Consider the following 20,342-nt stretch of genomic DNA (forward strand, 5'->3'; position numbering starts at 1 on the left):
AAACAAACAAAAAAACAATACAGTAAAATTTCTATAAATTAATAATGTTGGGACTACAATATTTTATTAATTCATTGAGTTATAATTTACAATAAGTTTCCTTTTCTGGTTTTTTTAATATATTTTTATAAAATAATTGATTTTACTGTTTATACATTAATTAAACTTTTAAAATTTGTCTTTCATGTTATTTTTATTGCATTATTTGTTGTATATAACATGTATTTTATAAAATTTAAATGTGCTCTAGATATAATTTTACTAATATTAGCAAAAAATATTGAAGTGTTAAAAATATAGAAACAATTCTACTGTGAAATAAAGCAAATAATACAATTATTTGATGTACTTATATAAAATGTATATATACAAAAAATATTAATTTATGATTTTAATGGACCATATAAATACATAGAATTTTATAAAATATTATTATCTTATTATTTTATTGATTGTTGTTATATTTTGAACTGCCTAATTCGGAACCCGATTTTTAAAATAATTTATAGTATTTTTTAATTTATCAAATATTAATTTATAGAGTTTCTACTGTATATAGTTGACTGTTATTATTCACTAACCTAATTTTTCAACAACTAAACATGCATTTCACTGATTTTGCGGACAACGTAAAATAGATAAATTTTCTAATCATTCAGTTTCTACCGAATCTCCTCAAACTTAAAAAAAAAAACATTTACAATTGACTTTCAAATAGCATCGCTATTACTTTTTCCATATGGGATTTTCACAATAGGTTGGATATCCTAGCGCCCAACTTTGTATTTTCTCCTAGCACTGTTACAAAGCATCACTATTCAGTCACTTTCAAATAATGAACAACCTTGTGCAAGATTTCCAGTACGGGTAGGCCTCGTAAAAACGATTGGATTGCGTTAAAATGGAAGTCAATTATCAAAGTCAGGCTTTGCCTACCCCTTCGACCGCACAATTATGCAAAATGTGATAATGTCTCCTTTTCTTTTAAACCAAAGCTTCATTGCCATATATTCTTCATGACTCTTGGTTTTTTGTGACAACCTTTTTTTTTCCTTTTCCTTGTGATAATATCAGCATATAAGTTCATAGACATATACATATAGGTGGTAAACTGGTAATGTTGTATTGCTTTTAAATGTTATAGTTCGCACAGGAATTACTACTCTTTTACGTTTTGTAAGCATGCATGTTTACAATCTATTGGACTACTCTTACAGCATGAAAGCCCGAGCACAAATAAAAAAGGGAAGGTACTCCGAGCTGATAATCGACTTTTGCTGAGTTTTTTTTTTTTTTGACATCAACTCTCTTGCTGAGTTTATACATGTAACGTACTAATCATATTAGGTATTTATATATTATAATTTTTGGTTCGCGGATAGACCTACCAGGACGTATATTTACGTTCAATGCTAAATAGAATAAATATAGAGAGATAGCCACTTGCTCGTACATCCTCAAAGCTCCTCCATCTATGTAAATATGATTGGGGTTTTCACAACATTATCTCATCATGATTCATGTTACCTGACGTGTCATGCTCCCATTGGTTACCTTATCACAAAATTTGGACTCTTCTTGTAATGATTTAATAGTCCACTGACTCTTTGGTCGGGTTATGGGCGAGTTCCAGTTTTGCATGTTTTTGGTATATACACGTAATATGATGTTAGGCACACTTTGGTGAAAAGTCTTTAGTCTTTATAAAAATTATCCTCATCATAATTAACTAATGCATATACAAATATTATTATACACGAGCGAGAGAAGAGAAGCCAACGTATTGGTATTTTTTATCATTGCCTCTTGCAGTGTCGTGCGAAGGATTTTGGAGACCCGAGGCGAGTTCAAAAATATATTTTACATGATATATTTTTAATAATATATATATATATATATAACACTCAAAAGTTTTGAATTATTACATAAACGTTTTTCAAATTTTCTTCACCAAAATTTTATAAAACAATTTTTTTACATCATGAACAAAAAGTATAAATTTGTAATATAAATACAAAGATACAAATTTTTGATTGAAATGTTGGTAGCTGTCAAAAAGGTAAATCTTAGCATTTAAATTACCTATAGTAAACTATATATTGAAAATATTATAATTTTTGATCAAATTCTCATAAATATATAAAATAATTATAACTCATAGCATATAAAAAAAAGACCAATGTGGATCAAATATTTACATTTTTTTAGAAGTAGAATATTTATAGTTTTATTTAAAATATGATAAAAATGATCACAAACCTAGTTACTTTAAACAGAAGTCCAATTCAAATGCAAATAAAAATAAAAATTCTATCTAGAAAATATGTTAACTACAATGTAAAAATATTTTTTGTAATTAGGGTCCTAAAATTTCTACAAAACTTGGAACCCTAGGCAAATGCCTTTTTCAAAAGCCTCTTGTGATGTCACATTGATCACTCGTATTTTTGTTGTTGTTCTCTTTGAAGCTGCGTAGGCCTTACGTCGAACGCCACTTCCCTCTCCTAACACGCAACTTCATAAACATTATGCCCTTTTTCCAACAAAAAAAAAAACTTCATAAACATCAATACTATACGCGCGTGTCGGGACAAATCTCCACCTTCCGATCAAAACCAGACAACGGTTTATATAAAAAGCGTAGATGCGTAGTTACATACGATGTTGGGTCCAGGTGATCTTGGGCCACTGGTTTATAAAATGCGGGACAACGTCGAGTGGTACCAAGAATTGACACGTTGTCCTTATAAACCAAACCGACAAAAACAAAAGTCGGAGATACATGCATATCGCTGGCATTAAAACTTTAAAAGACCAAACCCGATCGCCTAATTAATCAGTGTTATTTAACCAATAATCGTGATTAATTAATCAAATTAAGAAATTTCTAAAGATAATGTACTATGTTTTGTCGGTTTCGAAACATAAGATGTTTTTTTTCTAAAATTACACAATTTAAAAACATTATAAGCAAGCAAAGCTAAAACATATGTATATTTTAAATATAGATTTTCACATTATATTGAATAAATTTAAATTTATACTAACTGAAAAAACTATAAACTGACAGTGTGTGAAGTACTTTAACTTCAGAAAAATCATCTTACAGATTAAAGTTATAATCAAGTTTTATAGTCAACACAAATAAAATAATTTTTTTTAACATATATATACTAAAAGTGTGTAGCAGTGTAAGCCAGCACAGAATTGAAATGAGTAGACACTGGATTTATAAGAAAGAACTCCACAATCCACAAAACTCGATGTAGTTTTCTTTCAACCATGTAAATCATGTAAAATGAGTTTCCTTAAACTTCAAAGATTAGTAAGGATTTTCGTTTCCAATCTATTCCAAACATAGATAAATGAATGAAAAGAGTATTTACATTAGAACATTTATGCTGATGAAGAAAACGATATCATGGTGGAGAATTTTATAAATAAAATGGAGTAAATGGAGAAAATAAATGTATAAAGGTGAGGAGGGAGAGAGAGCCGTAGAAATTTGTAACAAGAGTATGATTGGCTGCTTCCTTGACCTAATGTAGGACACGTGTGGCCCTACTATCTGTGGTACTATGCGTTCCCTCATAAAGCTTTTTTAATTGGGATATGGAGCCCACCTCGAGGAGAAAAAGCCAGCAGGCGTGGGGTCCATGTCAACACTGTACACCCGTCAACTCCACAGCTCCCATTTACTCTTGTTTTTCATGAGTTACTTTGATAAATGAATAGGTTTTTTAAGTTGGAATTGTGAAAGTGAGAAACTCTCTCTTAGAGATTCCTACATAAATTTTATACTTTTTTTTGTCAAGACTTAAATTCTATATAATGATCGTTTGTTTTGAAGTTTAGAACAAAAACTTTCAGTTCAACAAAAAAAACTAAAGTATGCTATTTTTAAAAAAAATCCCAAGTAAGATTACATTCAATGGTCCAATTTGATGAACCCGTTAACTTTGGCTATTTCAATTGTCTTGTGAGACCATATTTCACATAAATTTAAGCTGCTAAAATATATTATTAATGTTTTAGATCTTAATATTAAAATATTGAATTAGGAAATAAATAGAAAACTTTTTTTTTTGAACAACTAAATAAATAGAAAACTAAGGTCGCAATTATGGTTTATTAAGGGATCACTAAAAGGTCATTTACTTGATTTTGATATAACACTTTATCTATTTTTCAACTCCCATCAAACCAAAGGCTTAAAGTGATAATTAGGTTAAACGGACTCGTCTAATTAAAAATCAAAGTCAAATCAACTTTATTGGTTATATTAAGAATCAAAAGTATCAAATAAAATCGTGTTTTACTATAGTTTTGTAGGATCTTCTATTCAAATCTTAACATGCATAATTAAAATTGTCTAATTATATATTTTGATCGCTTTTATTATATTTGAAAAGTTACTTTTAACATTATTAACATCGTACGTATACATTCAGGGGCAAAGCTAGAAGATTCATTCACTGGGTGCACTGGTGCATAATCGGCTAAAAATATTTTTAGAAGCAAAGAAGGGATTCGAACTGAGGTTATGGGGGTGCACCGGTACCATAAGGTTTTTACCATTAATTCTAACAAATATTGCTGCATTTTCTTTACTAAATCTTCAATATAAATATTTTGTGGGGCACGTGCACTCATAGCTAGTGCTCTAGCTTTGTCCATGTATATATCTAGATGTGACTTCAGCTTTGCAGTCCCTTGAGAGATACCCCCCCCCCCCCACCCCACCAAAGAAAATCCCATAAAATATAGTGTCAAGTACATAAACTGAGTAATTTATTCGAGAAGATCAATGATTAAACCAATGACTAGTTACTTTTTCATAATGTTAGGGAAATTTTAACTTGACTTTATATCAACCAAACAACTATCACTTGCTAGTTCTGATACTACTTGTTAGGTTTATCCATACACCTAACTGTCCTATCCTTTGAGTGTTAAAGCTTGGATCTTTGTGATGAAAACAAAAATTTAAAGACACAAGATTTTTCACCCAATTCCCATACAGTATCTTTGGGGTGGGATCTCTCTCCCACAACTTCCACTAACAAGCAAAGTTTACAAATTTCAGTCACTTCTCACTTCCTTGAGAATGACAAAGAAGATTACAGAAGGAGAGTACAATACCGAAAGAATTCTTAAGCACACAAAGACTCGAACTTTGTTTCTTCTCTTGTCTTTGGTAGCTTCTCACTCTCTGACTTTTTCTTTCTTGTCTCCTTCTTGCTTTTTGCTCAGCTGCAGATCCCTCTTAGCGGTCTTTGAACTTTTTGCTTGCCTTTCTCTAGATCTTGTGGAGTTTCTCTTGTCTTCTCCTCTTTCTTGGCTTGACTTAGCTTTTTTTTAGGTTTAGAGGAGGCACAAGATATATATAGTAGTATCTTGTGTCCCCAAAACCCTAGCTCTAATGGGCTTCGAAAACACTGAGACTAAAACATAACATCTTTCCTAGAGCATCAATGTGCAAGATGTATCATTTCTGAAGTGGTCACTCCAGTGCTATAGACAACTTCGCTGATTTTCCTATAGCAACAAAGTGCTAAAGACAAGTTTGTGAAGTGGGCATTTCAGAGCCGTAAGTGAAACACATACCAAATTCACATAACCAACGAATAATCAAACCAATATACTGAATCAACGTCAAACACATTAAAAATAGACTGGTACACGCAGAGTTCTTGAAATCTCAAAGTGGAGAATACGTATTGGCGATTTTTGACATATTTTAATTAAAGAAAAATATATATAACTTTACTAATTTAAAAATGGAGTTTGAAACCAAAAATATTTAACTTATTATATATATTTGCTAACTTTATAGTGAACTTGCTAAGTTGTATAGGAAATATAATAGTGCGTTTGTAGACTCAAATGCATATGATGCGTGAAAGTCTAAAACTATCCAAGGTTGTACAATGTTATAGTTTGGAAAATAAGCATATTTTCGTTCACAGAGGATATGATGAGCTTTCACTTTTTTGCTAAATATGTGAACTCCATTAAAATGGGAAGAGTTTGTATATTTACAATAGGTTAATTAGTCTACTTTGAAAAAAAAAGAATAAAAACAAGGTAGAGCATATAAATTATGAGAACAGAGTATCAGTAACTGATGAGCTTAACTTACAGTGCAATTTTTCTGATTTCACGTAAAATTTTGTAAAAGCTATAACTTAAAAAATGTAGTAAATAATTGATATACCAACAATAATGCACATTAATAATGAAGTGGGGTTTTTTTATGAACTTAAATGTTGAGTATATTAGTATTTGTAGTTTGATTCGTTTTTACAGATATTATATATTATTATTTGTTTTGTTTCGTGAAGTTGTGGATATTCATATTTTTTTTTTTGTTTGAATCAAAACATATAACTAAATCATATCAAAATTTATTTTGTTTAGTCTTAGTTTTTTACGATGGTAGTTATGTGAATATCGTAAATAAATGGTTTGATATAAAGTCATGATAATGGACCCATTCTTTCTTTATCATGCTTCAGTATCATTATCGTTATCATCGATTTTCTTTAATTCGTTATCATCCTCTTTCTTCCTCTCTTTCTCAATAATTTAGGTTTTCAGCAGAAGGAGACGTTTCCTCGTTTTGGTGCTGTTTAGATCTTCTGACACACTTCACTTTTTCGTATTTCAATTTGTGAACATTTAAATTATTAATATATTACTGATTTATAACATTACTTAATGTACGGCGGGTGACTCTAAGATAAATAAAATAGTTTGAGAACGAAGAGAGTAATCGAAAAACTGAATTATAAGTACAAGAATATTATTTTTCTCGTTGATTTTCTGGTTACTTAGAAGCATATTGTTGTTATATAGTACTACGCAACAAAATCAAATGCTAGGACTTTTACAAATAATAAATTCATTCACTAGAATATCAGAGTGTTGACGCGTTCTTATATTATCATCAATGAAACAAATTAGTTATCTGTTTATCTGATTAAAAATTATTTGGTAAAAATTAGTATCTTTGTTAATTTGCTAAAGAAAATTAAGGTATCAACTTGGTAGCGAAAACCTTACAAAATTAATTTGGTCTTATTCTTAATAAAATCACAACCTGTTCAAATTTTATTTTCCACCTTCGGTGTACAGTCTGAATCTATAAAGAAAGATTTGGATTGAGATGCGTCTTGGATTTATTTTTTACTAAAAACATTAATGTTAAAATGAAAATGAAATGATTCCTTTTTAAAACATAAAAAAAAAGAGAAAAAGAAAATGAAATGATTCTAAAGTGGACACGGCATATATATCACTATGTCTTGATGTACATTACTTTCCTCTATAAATCTATAGTATATAAATAACTAAATAAGAGTGTTTGGTCACCTGGTCAATACATAAAAGGCCAAGGTCATATCATACAAGTTCCTCTGGTTTTATCCATTCGCACATACACGAATTCGAAAATCCTTCTATATATGAAATTGGAATATTTCGAATTTAAACATCAGATGTCAAATTGAATTTCAGCAGTCCATAATATATACACAAATATCTTAAATTTTGCAACACAAGTATTTGAAATCAAATATTTTAAGACATTTTATCATTTGTCTGATGCATAGAAATTATAAATTATAATGGATTTTATTGATCGTGCTAGACATAGTAATAATTCTGGATACTGACTGTCATTAGAGAACAGAGTAGGGTATAACGTTTTGAAAAGATTAAAGGTTTTAAAATATATGTACATAATTAAAGAATGCTATGCAATTTATTCTATAAATTATTTAAATTTATTTATTTTATTTAATTATTGTTGAAGATAGAAAATCAATGTTCTAGTCTTCTAGAGATATTCTAAAATAAAGCATAGTGCATTTTCATACTTATATATTGTTAATCAAAAATATGAAAAAATATTTGAATTTCAAATTGTGAAAATTGTCTAGTAGCCAATATAGTCGGTAAGTGCAAGGAACTCACACGCATTTATCAAAAAAATTGATATCTAAAAATAAATTCCAACATGGTTGGAAGTCCATTTAGTTTATTAAACACAAACCTAACATAATATTAGTTGGTGGTTTACGTAAAGTCATAAACACCAACAAAAGTTTAATTTTGTGGTTACAAGTATCGATATCAATATCAATGTAAATTCAAGTTCTGGCTATACTACAATATAAATTTACATAACGAGATCATGTCTTAAAATTTTTGCTTCGGTTACAAGATATACCGACCATAATGCAAAAAAAAAAAAAATCGAAAGAAAGTGAGGAGGGATCATGGTGGCGTACTAAATCTAAAGACTGTGGGAAGATTAATGAGTGAAGGAAAAGATGGGTATCTTTTATCTCTTCTTTTCTTTTAGGGATTCCCTTTCTTTTATTCTCTATATATCTCTTCAATTATAATATTATATTCATCTTTTCTGTTATATAAATAATTTGTCAGCTTTTAAAATGTACTCATTTTATATTTCCCCTTTGAGAGAGAAAAGAGTTGCAGAGATCTTTGAGTCTGACACAGAGGCCAAACTCACATAGCAATCAGACACACATCTCCACAAAGGTAGGTATCTATTCGTGTCCGAGAGAGTCTGTCTCTCTCCCTCTTTCTCTTTGATAGAAAAAATTCTCTAATGTAAGTTTCCTTTTGCAGCTTGAGATGATCATGAAACACGTGCATCCTCAGATCTCTATCAATCCAGGTTCTTCATCTTTCTTTTCTTTTTTATATAATAATAATTTATTTTTCTTTCAGTTTCCCTCTTAAATCTATTCTTTTATTATTTTATTTTCAATCATGATTATGTCTTAATTTCTATATCCTTCGATTTCTTCTCTTCTGCTTCTTCTTGATGTGATCAACAATTCTATATTTCTTTCAACTTTATATATATACGGATCTATATGAGCTTATAGTGTTTTTTTGTTTCTCTTCTTTTTGTTTGTTTCTTCTATGATTAATCAGCTTAGTGAAAGAAGATCAACAGTTAACGTTTCACTCGTAAATAACAAATACTAACTAGATGGCTGCTTACTTCCACGGGAACCCACCGGAGATCTCAGCCGGATCCGACGGTAGTTTACAGACGTTGATCCTCATGAATCCAACGACCTACGTTCAATACACTCAACAAGACGACGACTCAAACAACAACAATAGCAACAAAACAAACATTAGCAACAACAGCTTTGTTTTCCTCGACTCCCACGCGCCGCCGCAAAACGCTAGCCAGCAGTTTATCGGAATTCCACTCTCCGGCCATGAAGCTGCTTCCATTACATCAGCCGACAACATCTCTGTACTTCAAGGATACCCTCCTCGCGTGCAGTACAATCACTACAGCAGCCACCAAGTGGATTCCTCTCACCAGCAAGCCGCGTGTGAGACTCCACGCGCGCAGCAAGGCCTCTTCTTGACTCTCTCGTCTCAACAGCAGCAGCAGCAGCAACAACATCAAAACCAACACCAGACTCTCCATCACGTAGGGCTTGGGTCAGGACCCGGACAGGATATTCGGGTCGGTTCAGGCTCTACCGGAATAGCCACTCTCGTGAGCTCCAAGTACTTGGAGGCAGCGCAAGAGCTTCTAGACGAAGTAGTCAAAGCTGATTCTAATGACATCAACACTAGATCTCAACTATTTTCATCGAAGAAAGGGACTAGTGAAACTGATAATAAAGCTGTCGGAGAATCTTCCACCGGTGCCGGAGAAGGTTCCGGTGGTGGTGGAGAAGCTTCTGAGAAACACACGGTGGAGCTAGGAACGGTGGAGAGGCAGGAAATACATATGAAGAAAGCAAAGCTGAGTAGTATGCTTCACGAGGTACATAACAACAAGAACATTCCATATACGTATTGTATATAACCTAGCTACCTATACTGAATCCTCTCTTTATCACACATGAAGTGGACTTCAAAACAGCTATCGTTGATACTTTCAGTCATTTTCACTTCATATAATTATATTTATACTATTTTTTGTTCTCTTCTGATTTCTCAAATCAACAATCTTATGGGTTCTTCTCTTCTAAATGAATTAGTCACATAGATTTATAAGTATAAATTATCTTTCTATTTTTTATAGATCGATAACATATAGACTATCAATTATATCAGTTATCATAATTCATAATGACGTTATTGCTTGTGAAATGGAAAGGTGGAGCAGAGATACAGACAGTATCACCAACAGATGCAGATGGTGATCTCGTCGTTCGAGCAAGCGGCAGGAATTGGTTCCGCAAAGTCATACACGTCGCTCGCACTGAAGACCATATCAAGACAGTTCCGGTCCTTGAAAGAAGCGATCGCTGGTCAGATAAAAGCGGCCAACAAGAGCCTTGGGGAGGAAGATTCTGTCTCTGGTGTTGGGAGGCTCAAGTTCGTAGACCATCACTTGAGACAGCAAAGAGCTCTTCAGCAACTCGGAATGATTCAACATCATCCTTCCAATAATGCTTGGAGACCTCAACGTGGTCTCCCCGAACGAGCCGTCTCAGTTCTCCGTGCTTGGCTCTTTGAACATTTTCTCCACCCGTAATTAACCCCGACATCATCTATAAACATTCATTACTGTTCACTTGAGAACAACCTAAGTCTTGTCTTTGTTTACATTAGATACCCTAAGGATTCGGACAAGCACATGCTAGCCAAGCAAACTGGACTCACTCGGAGCCAGGTACGTAGGTGCAAACGATTTTTGTGTAATTGTCTTAATTAAAGAAATATATTGTTGTGAACAAAACACGGATCAAACACGAAAAAAGAAAAAATACTTAGAAAGAAAAACAAAGTTTGAAGCAAAACATGTTTTAGGGTTTGTATAATTTAAGAATTCAGTATTTTTTTCTCTTTAGGAATCTTTTTTAAACTACTAAATGCATTTTTCCTAATCACATTTATTGGGCCGGGCGTAATCATTCAAGATTTAGCACATATATTTATAAATATGTGGGTTTACTTTGTTTCTTATAGGTGTCAAACTGGTTTATAAACGCGAGAGTTCGGCTATGGAAACCGATGGTGGAAGAGATGTACGTAGAGGAGATGAAGGAGCAGGGAAAGAACATGGGATCCATGGAGAAGACACCTAATTTGGATCAAAACAACGAAGATTCTGCTTCCAAATCTACGAGTAACCAAGAGAAGAGCCCCATGGGAGGAGGAGGTGCCAACAATTACCATCTGAATCCCAATCACAACGGTGACCTAGAAGTCGTCACCGGAATGCAAGGAAGTCCTAAAAGGCTAAGAACAAACGAAGAGACAATGATGCAGCCTATTAATGCTGATTTCAACTCAAACGATAAGCTCACAATGAAAATTCTAGAAGAACGGCAAGGGATAAGATCAGACGGTGGATACCCTTTCATGGGGAATTTCGGACAATACCAAATGGATGAGATGTCAAGATTCGATGTAGCTGTCTCGGACCAGGAGCTCTTAGCGCAAAGGTACTCAGGAAACAACAATGGGGTGTCACTCACGTTAGGTTTACCTCACTGTGATAGCTTGTCGTCCACGCGTCATCAGGGTTTCATGCAGACCCATCATGGGATCCCGATAGGGAGAAGAGTGAAAATAGGAGATACAGAAGAGTATGGATCCGCCAACATCTCGGCTGCAACAGTGCATTCATCAGCCGCTGCTTACAGTGCGATGAACATTCAGAACCAGAAGCGATATGTGGCTCAGTTATTGCCTGACTTCGTTGCTTAAACCCAGGAGAAACCAATAAAGGTTATTTATACATTAGCATATAGTTTTTTGTACTGCTGAACCAAAACAAAGAACAAAATTTAAATTTAGTCTTTGGTTATATATGGCCGACTGCATATCGTTTTCGTAATTTCTTTTCCTTTTTCGCTTTTATTGGTGGATGGTTAGGATTATATGTATATGTGATTAGTTACATGTAATAGCTTGCTTTTTGGGTGTATACCAAATATATATTTTTACCTTTTTTTTATTATATTGTAATCATAAGATAGTGGTTTGAGTATCATATATGATATGATTACAGGATATATCATCTTGTTTTAAAAAAAAAAAAAATTCAAATTGTCACAGATCACGCAGCAGATCTTAGATGTATGTTTTTTCTTTGTCGACGGTTAATTATGCTATTAACTATGAAAAAATATTACAAGACGATTCTATAGCCGACAATTTTACTTAGTTTATGAGAATTCACGTCTGACTGCATCATCCTGAGCCGTCCTATGAAATCCATGCCTGACGGTACTCCTTGCATCATGCCGAAGATTTTCTATATGCTTTTTCTCCATAAATCTGCATAATTCGCCTTTGTTGGGATTCGAAACTCAGACCTCCTGGTGTAAAAGCATTAAATCTTAGATGTATGTTTGACCCGGCGAAAAAAAGACAAAAGGAAAAAATTCTTAGCTGTATAAATTTAGAATACTCACTACAAGAAAATAGCTCTATTGCAATAATGATATATTGTTGCAAATATAAAATTGCAATAAAATTGCAACAAATTTTAACTTCTTGCTGTTTGATTGTTGCAAATCCATGTTTGTTGCATATACGTAGCAAAATTAACAACAAATTAAAATGTTGCTATATATGTCATATTATTGCAACAATTTTTTATAGCAATTTTGTTGTATATTTACAACATATTTTGTAACCATAAATGGTGGCAAGTTATTGCTACGTAAAATATATAGCAAACAACATTGCAAATTTGCAATTATTGTTTTCTGAAATTTAGTAATATTAATGCAACAAAATAAATATAAAAATATTTTGGTACAATTTTAACGTTGCAATTAAAATTGTTACAAAATTTGCTATATAAAAGATGTAGCTAATGTTGTTGCAAATTTTCCTATAATTATTTTTAAATAGTACATTTATTGCCAATATTTTTTGACGTGGCTACTATATGGTTAACAATTAATATTTTAATAAAATTAGTAGATATCAACAACGTTGCATAGATTAATTTTTTTTATAAGCAATATTCGATGTGTAATTTAACTTTTATGATATATATATATATATATATATATATATATATATATTTTATAATAAAAAAAATTCAAATGACCAATTTTATTAAATAAACTAAAATATTCAAAAAAATCAACAATGCATTAATAGAGAAAAACCAGCAATAATTAAAACTAGAATAAAACTAATAAAACCTTCGAAAAATAACAAAAGCAGCCAATTTAAACTTGGTTGTTGTTGACACCCCTGGATAGAATAGCTGGACAAAGGATGGCAATCATTTTCTCCAAGCCTTCAAGTTTGCTCAGCCTTTCTTTGATATCTTCATTTTCTTGAGAAATGTCTTCCACCTTTTTCTTGAACTCATCATTTTCTAAGTGGGTTTCAATGGTGACTGGCATTTTAGCATTGAGGGAAACCTCACTAAGAAGAGCTCCAAGACCAAACACACGACCTTGTGTTGAATCAACCAACTGTAGAATATAATATATGTAAGACAAAAAAAATATATGAAGAAATCTAGGAAAATATAAAGATTTTTAGAACTATTGCATTACCTTCAAATACATTTGATTCTTCTTCTCAGAAGTTAGCTCTTCTGTGACTAGGATATCATCTTCAAGCATATGATCAGCTACATTTTTTTCAAATCCTTCACTAATTAGCCTTGCCCTTTCATCCACAAATGACCCGTCTGATTTCTTGTGTGTCTCACGAAGAACATCAATGTAAGATGCATCTCCGTTCTTTTCTTTCTACAAAAGAGAAGTGTTAGAAAATAATATTTAAAGTAGTACATATGAAAACAAGTGTCTTACCAATATATCGGCAACCCTAGCATATGAACGTGAGCCAGCTCGGTGTTTATGAGGTCCCAGCCCATTTCGATCTGACATTCGACTCTTAGACGCCTTTTTACTTTTTTCCTTAGCTTTATCTGTTCCCCAGTAGGCAACCAAGTCTTTGTAGTAATCATCAAGGATCCAATATGGCTGTTTACCTCTTTCTTTTACTCGGCTGATCATATCGATCAGTTTAGTCGCAGCACATTTGCAAAACATCTTACGCACCTCGGATTCAATCAAGTCATTCCAAAAGAATTTGCTCTGAAAATATATTTTTTAAAAATGTAAGAGCGCTATACATATGGCATAAGTATTTCTATTCCAATGGAAACATAAAACAAGATTTTTTTTTTAATTTTTTTGTATATGTAATGTTTTCTGATATACCTTGAATGTGAACCACCATCGCTCTTTTACATGTTGCGGGGTAGTTGACCAGTTTCTATACGGGCCAGGAAAATCAGATCGGATGATTGTTCTTATCTCACTAGTGATTACGGAATCACGTTTGAACCTATAAACAAAAGCAAAAATATAAGGTAACTTAAACAATAACGTGAGGTTCATATATATAAAATATATATACAGTATCTTTCTTTTTACCACAATGATCCATTCACTCTGGAAGGATTAAGAACACCTAAGACATTCATAGGTTGGGCTGCTCCATGATTTTCACCCTCATTTGCCATCTGGAGATGAGTTGCTTTCAAAGAACTGTGATGCAGAAGTTTACTGGATTGTTAAAAACACTGTATAGGCTGTATATATAAATATGCATATGAAAATAACAAAATCTAAACCTCCCGATATTGGTATATCCATATCTTTTTAGCATAATATTCTCTAAACAAACTAAAGTGAAGCGGCAAATGAAATATAAGGAGGGAACAACATTTGACTAAAAAGTAAATATATTCGTAGTTACAAGCTCATTTCCTATGAACTATTTAATAAATTTTCAAATAAAACTCAAAAGTATAGAACTTTTAGTATGAAACTAGAATAACTTGCCAAAACTGAATTTACTATTGCAAAGTTCAAACCGTTAAAACAATTAAAGAAAGTCATCTACTGAAAATCAGTCAAAACAGAGCACATACATGCTTGAAAAGAGAATTAAAAACTATAAGAAAACCAGTAAACGCAGTCACTCTCAAGTAACAACAAGAAAACCAGTAATCGCAGCTCCACAGAATTTACAGCTTTCTAGGTCTGCGTCGGTTTTCCAGAAGATCATACAATTATTCTGACACACATCTATCTTTTTGTAAGGCAGCCCCAAAGACCGCATCAGTTTCTTTGTGTCATAGTATGAAGCAGTGGCATTGTTATCTGCAGGCATGTAGTCTTTCAACATTTCAGCAATATAATCCATGCACTTCTCAGACAAGTTATAGTCTGTTTTCAGTGTCATACATCGAGCCGCCAATGACAATTGTGAGTGTCCTTCTCGACATCCATCATATATTGGATTTTGGCTTGCATTTAACAGACTGAAAAATCTTTTGGCTTCTTCGTTGGGATCTTCTTCAATGCTTTCATGAGAGGATGTATGCTCATTAAAGGCATCACTTATCATCTCAACATAAGAGTTTGGAGCTTGCATGGAAACATCTATGGGCGTGTTTGTATTTTCCTGAGCATGTCGTGAGTTATTGTCAACCTCATACACTTCTCCATGTGCAACCCAAACAAGATAATTGGCCATAAATCCTCTGTTATATAAATGTCCAGTGACTGTTTCCTCATCAAGAAATTTTCTATTCTCACACTTAATACACGGGCAAAATATTTTCTGCTTTTGAGTAAATAAAACATGGTTTTTGGCAACAACCATGAAATATTTCAATCCTTCTGTAAATGCATTAGAGACCTGATTGGTATTGGGATCAATTCTTGCATACATCCATTGCCTCATAGCATGATTAGCATTACTCGAAGACATTTAGAAATTCAAAAAATCTGCAACCAAACAATCTAGAACTTGAATAAATCATTAACTCAATGCATAAGTACATATACCAGGAATGTCAAACAAATAATTACCTCAGTTTTGCTTTTTAATAATTTATTAGGTATCAGCAGACTCCCGAATGGCACCTATATCACGTAGTCAACAAGTAGACGTAAGTTTTTCGAGCCTTTCAAAGTTGTCTAGATTTAGACTTCTGAGACTCTAGTTGAATAGCATAAATTAAGAAACACATATATCAGATTCATCATACCGAGTGTGAGCAGAATCGTATGACAAGTAGACGTAAGTCAGTGTTCAGAGCCGTTCAATCAAGGAAGAAAGAGCAACAAATTGTATCTGTTTTTTTTACAGGGTTAAAACAGAGGTTAAGCAAATAATCCTTATAAGACTTAAACTACAAAGCTAATAAAACCAGAGAGAAAAATAATAGATAAGAAGATAGAAGGAGTCAACTTACGGGAGTTAAACAGAAGATTTAGAGAGAGATTAAGACAGGAAGTCTAACGTCTCTGTTGTGCTGCTGTGATATGCTCTGTTTCATGAAAAAGGGTTCGTTAAGTTTTCTGGTTTGAGACAAAAAGTGGAGACGGAGATAAGAAGTTTTTTTGCTTAAAGATTTGGAAGAAGGTACGTGTCTAGTTTATTTGTTTTCTTATTTTTTTTTTTTTTTCGCTGACGATCTTGGACGTATCTTAACTTGAGTTAAAAGAAAAAAAAAGAGATAAAGATGTTATGTATATAGTATATTTAATTTATAACTATCTTCCAAAAAATATGTAAATAATTTTTTTATCTAATTTTTTTTATTTTGAATAGGAATAAGTAAATTATACCATATTAGATGAAAACAAAAAAAAAATCGTAAAATAAAATATTAGCAAAATCTCAAGCATTTAAAACTTAAAAAATATAGTCTACATGTTTAAATATACAATATAAATATATATTATATAGTTTTATATTTAATATACGAAAACTATTAATCTTCTCTATAAAAACATATAATAAAAAATATGATCACTGTCACATATTTTGTCACGTATTTTTCATATATTTTCATTTTGCAAATTAGCAATGATTCAAAATGTTGAATGTTTCTTGCAAAATTTGCAAGATATTTGTTTATGTTGCAAAAGGTTGCAATTTAGTAACAAAAATATGCAATGTCTGTTATAGTTGTTATTTTGCAATAAATTTGTAATGAAACTGCAACAAATATTTATTATTGCAAAAATATTGCAATAATCATAACAAATTATCAACGAAAATGGACGTCGCAATTTTTCTATTGCAATAGAGCTATTTTCTTGTAGTGACTGTATAGTCAGGTTACTGTAGTTGGTTGGAAACTTGATTTTGTATAAAATTGTATACATTCACACTTCACATTAGAGTTTCAATTCTAAACAATCACATTCAAAATTTTAAATTGTAAATAATTCAGTACTAATGAATAGCAATATGCTTAAATTCAAAGACTGCTACAGGAATCGCAGTCATTTTCATATCTCCTAATGTAAACAAGTAAATGATTTCCTCTACAAATTAACAATCTCCAAAAGCTCAGAAAACAAAATTTTACGAACTGTTATGAATTTAAAATAAAAATGTGTATAGAACTTATTATATTTTGTCTTTTTAATAGATAAGAAAATAATTCGTTCTAATAATTTCTGAATATATTTAAGAGACTTTACATAGAAATTGAAGCCTTTAGAGGTTTGTAAAAAAGAAAATCAACAAACTAGTTCCCCGCCTACCTTGGGCCCAAATACCTTCCACAAATAAAAGAAATACAAAAAACGAAAGTAAGGCACATGAGATGGGTTACAACCATTAGCATTTTGATATGCATACATATTACAAACATAGTGAACATCTCCACCGACCCAATAAAGAAAGAAAAGCAATACAATGTTTAGCTATTCAGTCAGCACAACAGTTAGAACATGATTAATCTCGACTCTTAATTTAAAATTCTTAACTTATGATTTGACATTTTTTTTTTATAATTTTCAGCTAAGAGCATGCTCCTATATTTTTTATTTAAAAAATGGTTCTTAACTTTTTTTTTAATTAAAAGCTAAAAACGGTTCTTATCCAATACTAAGAACCCTATCCTAAAAATCCGGATTAATCATGGTCTTACTCCCTTCTGAGTTTTTCCTTCAACATCAACACTTCATTTATAATTTCTATACGATGAATTTTTTTTTCCAACAAAGGAGGTCAAAGCTCGCCTCTCATCCTGCGAACAGATTGCACATATCAAACCAGACGTTAGATTTTTTTTTTCCGTGAGCCACTTTAAGTCATGGACCTGATATGATGCTTATTCCCAGATAACTAAAAGGACTGGTTAATCCCCACGATGTGGCATCCTCCTACAACCATTTCATTTTTACCACATATATAGGTCAAATATTAATTTACATATTATGACTTTAGAATTTATATATTGACACGGCACGAAATACTTGGTGACATTTTCTGGAGATCTTGATGAACTATATAATGATAAAAAGAAGAAAATAAATTCTATAACTATATAAAATTTCTGCAAGATCTTCAGATGCATTGTACCTAACAATTGCATTGTTAGTCGTAAAGTAAGATTAAATTATTTTATATTGCTAAAAGAGTGTGGTCAAATAATTTTTTTTGACTGATTGGTCAAAAAAATTAGTGATCTCGTTTGCATGAATATAGAATATTATATTTTGTTATTTTAAGGAAGGTCCAATACAGCCATACAGGCATGCACATTCATGCAAATATATAGTGGTAATATATTTGAAACCGTGTTAACTTTTTGTGTGAGTTTGGTATAATAAGTTGAAGCTCCACACTACTGAATTGAATCCAGCCGTAATATGATGCGTTTTGGGCTACATATAAGTATATATATATACATATATATCTATATATTTTTTTTTTGAAAAAAGGGCTACATATAAGTATATTTGATTGATCTTATTCGTAGCTGATTATTGATTTGTAGAAAATTTCATCCCAATACGTACCACTTCACGATCCTCACTTTAAAACTATATATTTTCTATGTAACTTATTTAAAAAACTATATTGACACTAACTAAAAATGGGTTAGGAAGTGATTGGTAGCTGCTGTAGGTACTGTCCACAACCCTATTTATTTTTACAGCACCAAATTCAGAGCAATCAAGTTTTAAATTTTTTTTTGAAACCACAGCTCTTAAAATAACCTACTGCTGTACAAGTGCTCTGCATAGCCAAATATCCAAAGCAATTTTTTAATACTTCAATAAAATTTTACAACAATAAAATCTAAAGCCACAACAAAAAATCTACAGATTTTTTTCTACAGCAAAATTTTTAAAGCTACAGTTATTACCAATCGGAATCTTAATATGTAGAGTTAACATTTCATGATGATAAATATTTAAATAGCATATATTCGAAATTCTGAAGTCCACTTTGAAGTTTTATGTTGAGAGTTGGATTTGAAATTTTGATCAGTGAGAATCGACTAATTGTTTTATATGGTTTTATCGTTTAATCATACACTATTTTTTAGTAAAGCATTTGCTGTCAGAAACTCAATAATACGACAAGAACATGATCGACGAACTGCCCATATTTATTATATTTTGAAGTCGAGCATATCTATTATAGTGGTTGTTTCTCATAAAAGATAATCAAGTATGTCCATTTTGTTAGACTTTGACATTTTAATAGGCAGATGTTTACAATTATATAGCACGTCATAAAGTTGTCAAAGTAAATTAAATATGAAATATCACGAAAGACATTTTAATGAGATGTTAATATTCAAACTTTTGTAGAAGAGCCTAGAAAAAGGTTGAACATAACGATATAAGTTTGTATGGGTCTAAGTCGACCGTTAATGGCACTTAATTAGGTTTTGTCGGTAACAAAAGAAGAAACAATCAAAGGTAAAGAATATTTTAAAATTAGAAAGTTGTAACTGCAGTCGTGGAAATTGTAAACGACGTTGAAATGCAAATAAATCATTTAAATATCATTCGTTTTTGTCATAATGCAGTTCTTCTATATTATCCGGCATTTATAAGACTTTTTTATAGTGATTGTTATTTTCATATTATTTGATGGGCTATATTTTCAGTATGAGTATTTAAATAGTTTTTCAAATTCATTCCGATGTACAGTTTCTCTTATCAGTGTTAGCATTGATTGTATATATGATATACACATCTATAGTTAGTTTTTTTATAGAAAACGGATCGTCTCAAGAATTTCATCAAACCATTATTAACGATTTTGCTAAATTACCCTAAAATTTATACAATAGGACTAGCATATTTGTACCGTTATTGTTTCCTTTTACGACGCTCCAAGAACAAAACCAGAAGTCAAAAGGGGAGGCAAAAAATGTGTAAACCTAGAAAGATACGAAGAAGCAATCAATTATGGCATGTGAGTAAGAAAAAAAGAAAGTCAAATATATGTTCCTCGTTCGTTCCATTAGAATATAATATTAATAAACTTAAATAAGGACAGTTTTACAAAGAGTA

The 20,342-nt window shown here is 31.6% G+C and overlaps 2 protein-coding genes across 4 annotated transcripts; one reads left to right on the forward strand and one right to left on the reverse strand.

The window, feature by feature from the left end:
• Positions 1 to 8,223: 8,223 nt before the first annotated feature.
• On the forward strand, positions 8,224 to 11,854 carry LOC125602488 (BEL1-like homeodomain protein 1). 3 transcript variants are annotated; one of them, XM_048774103.1, is made up of 7 exons: positions 8,224 to 8,340; positions 8,498 to 8,568; positions 8,659 to 8,707; positions 8,971 to 9,829; positions 10,166 to 10,542; positions 10,624 to 10,684; positions 10,981 to 11,854. In XM_048774103.1, the coding sequence occupies exons 4-7, from the start codon at positions 9,029 to 9,031 to the stop codon at positions 11,722 to 11,724; spliced, it is 1,983 nt and encodes a 660-aa protein (XP_048630060.1). In that variant the 5' UTR covers positions 8,224 to 8,340; positions 8,498 to 8,568; positions 8,659 to 8,707; positions 8,971 to 9,028; the 3' UTR covers positions 11,725 to 11,854. The 3 variants fall into 3 exon arrangements, with proteins under 3 accessions (XP_048630060.1, XP_048630061.1, XP_048630059.1); XM_048774104.1 differs by having other exon boundaries at positions 8,225 to 8,340; positions 8,498 to 8,572; XM_048774102.1 differs by lacking the exons at positions 8,224 to 8,340; positions 8,498 to 8,568; positions 8,659 to 8,707 and having other exon boundaries at positions 8,840 to 9,829.
• A 1,258-nt stretch (positions 11,855 to 13,112) lies between these two features.
• On the reverse strand, positions 13,113 to 14,198 carry LOC125602490. Its single transcript, XM_048774106.1, has 3 exons — positions 13,803 to 14,198; positions 13,542 to 13,739; positions 13,113 to 13,457 (listed from the first exon to the last, which is right to left on the reverse strand). The coding sequence occupies exons 1-3, from the start codon at positions 14,043 to 14,045 to the stop codon at positions 13,206 to 13,208; spliced, it is 693 nt and encodes a 230-aa protein (XP_048630063.1). The 5' UTR covers positions 14,046 to 14,198; the 3' UTR covers positions 13,113 to 13,205.
• Between the last annotated feature and the right edge of the window lie 6,144 nt (positions 14,199 to 20,342).

This window comes from Brassica napus, unplaced genomic scaffold (assembly GCF_020379485.1).
Source record: "Brassica napus cultivar Da-Ae unplaced genomic scaffold, Da-Ae ScsIHWf_2870;HRSCAF=3654, whole genome shotgun sequence".
Taxonomy (NCBI): domain Eukaryota; kingdom Viridiplantae; phylum Streptophyta; class Magnoliopsida; order Brassicales; family Brassicaceae; genus Brassica; species Brassica napus.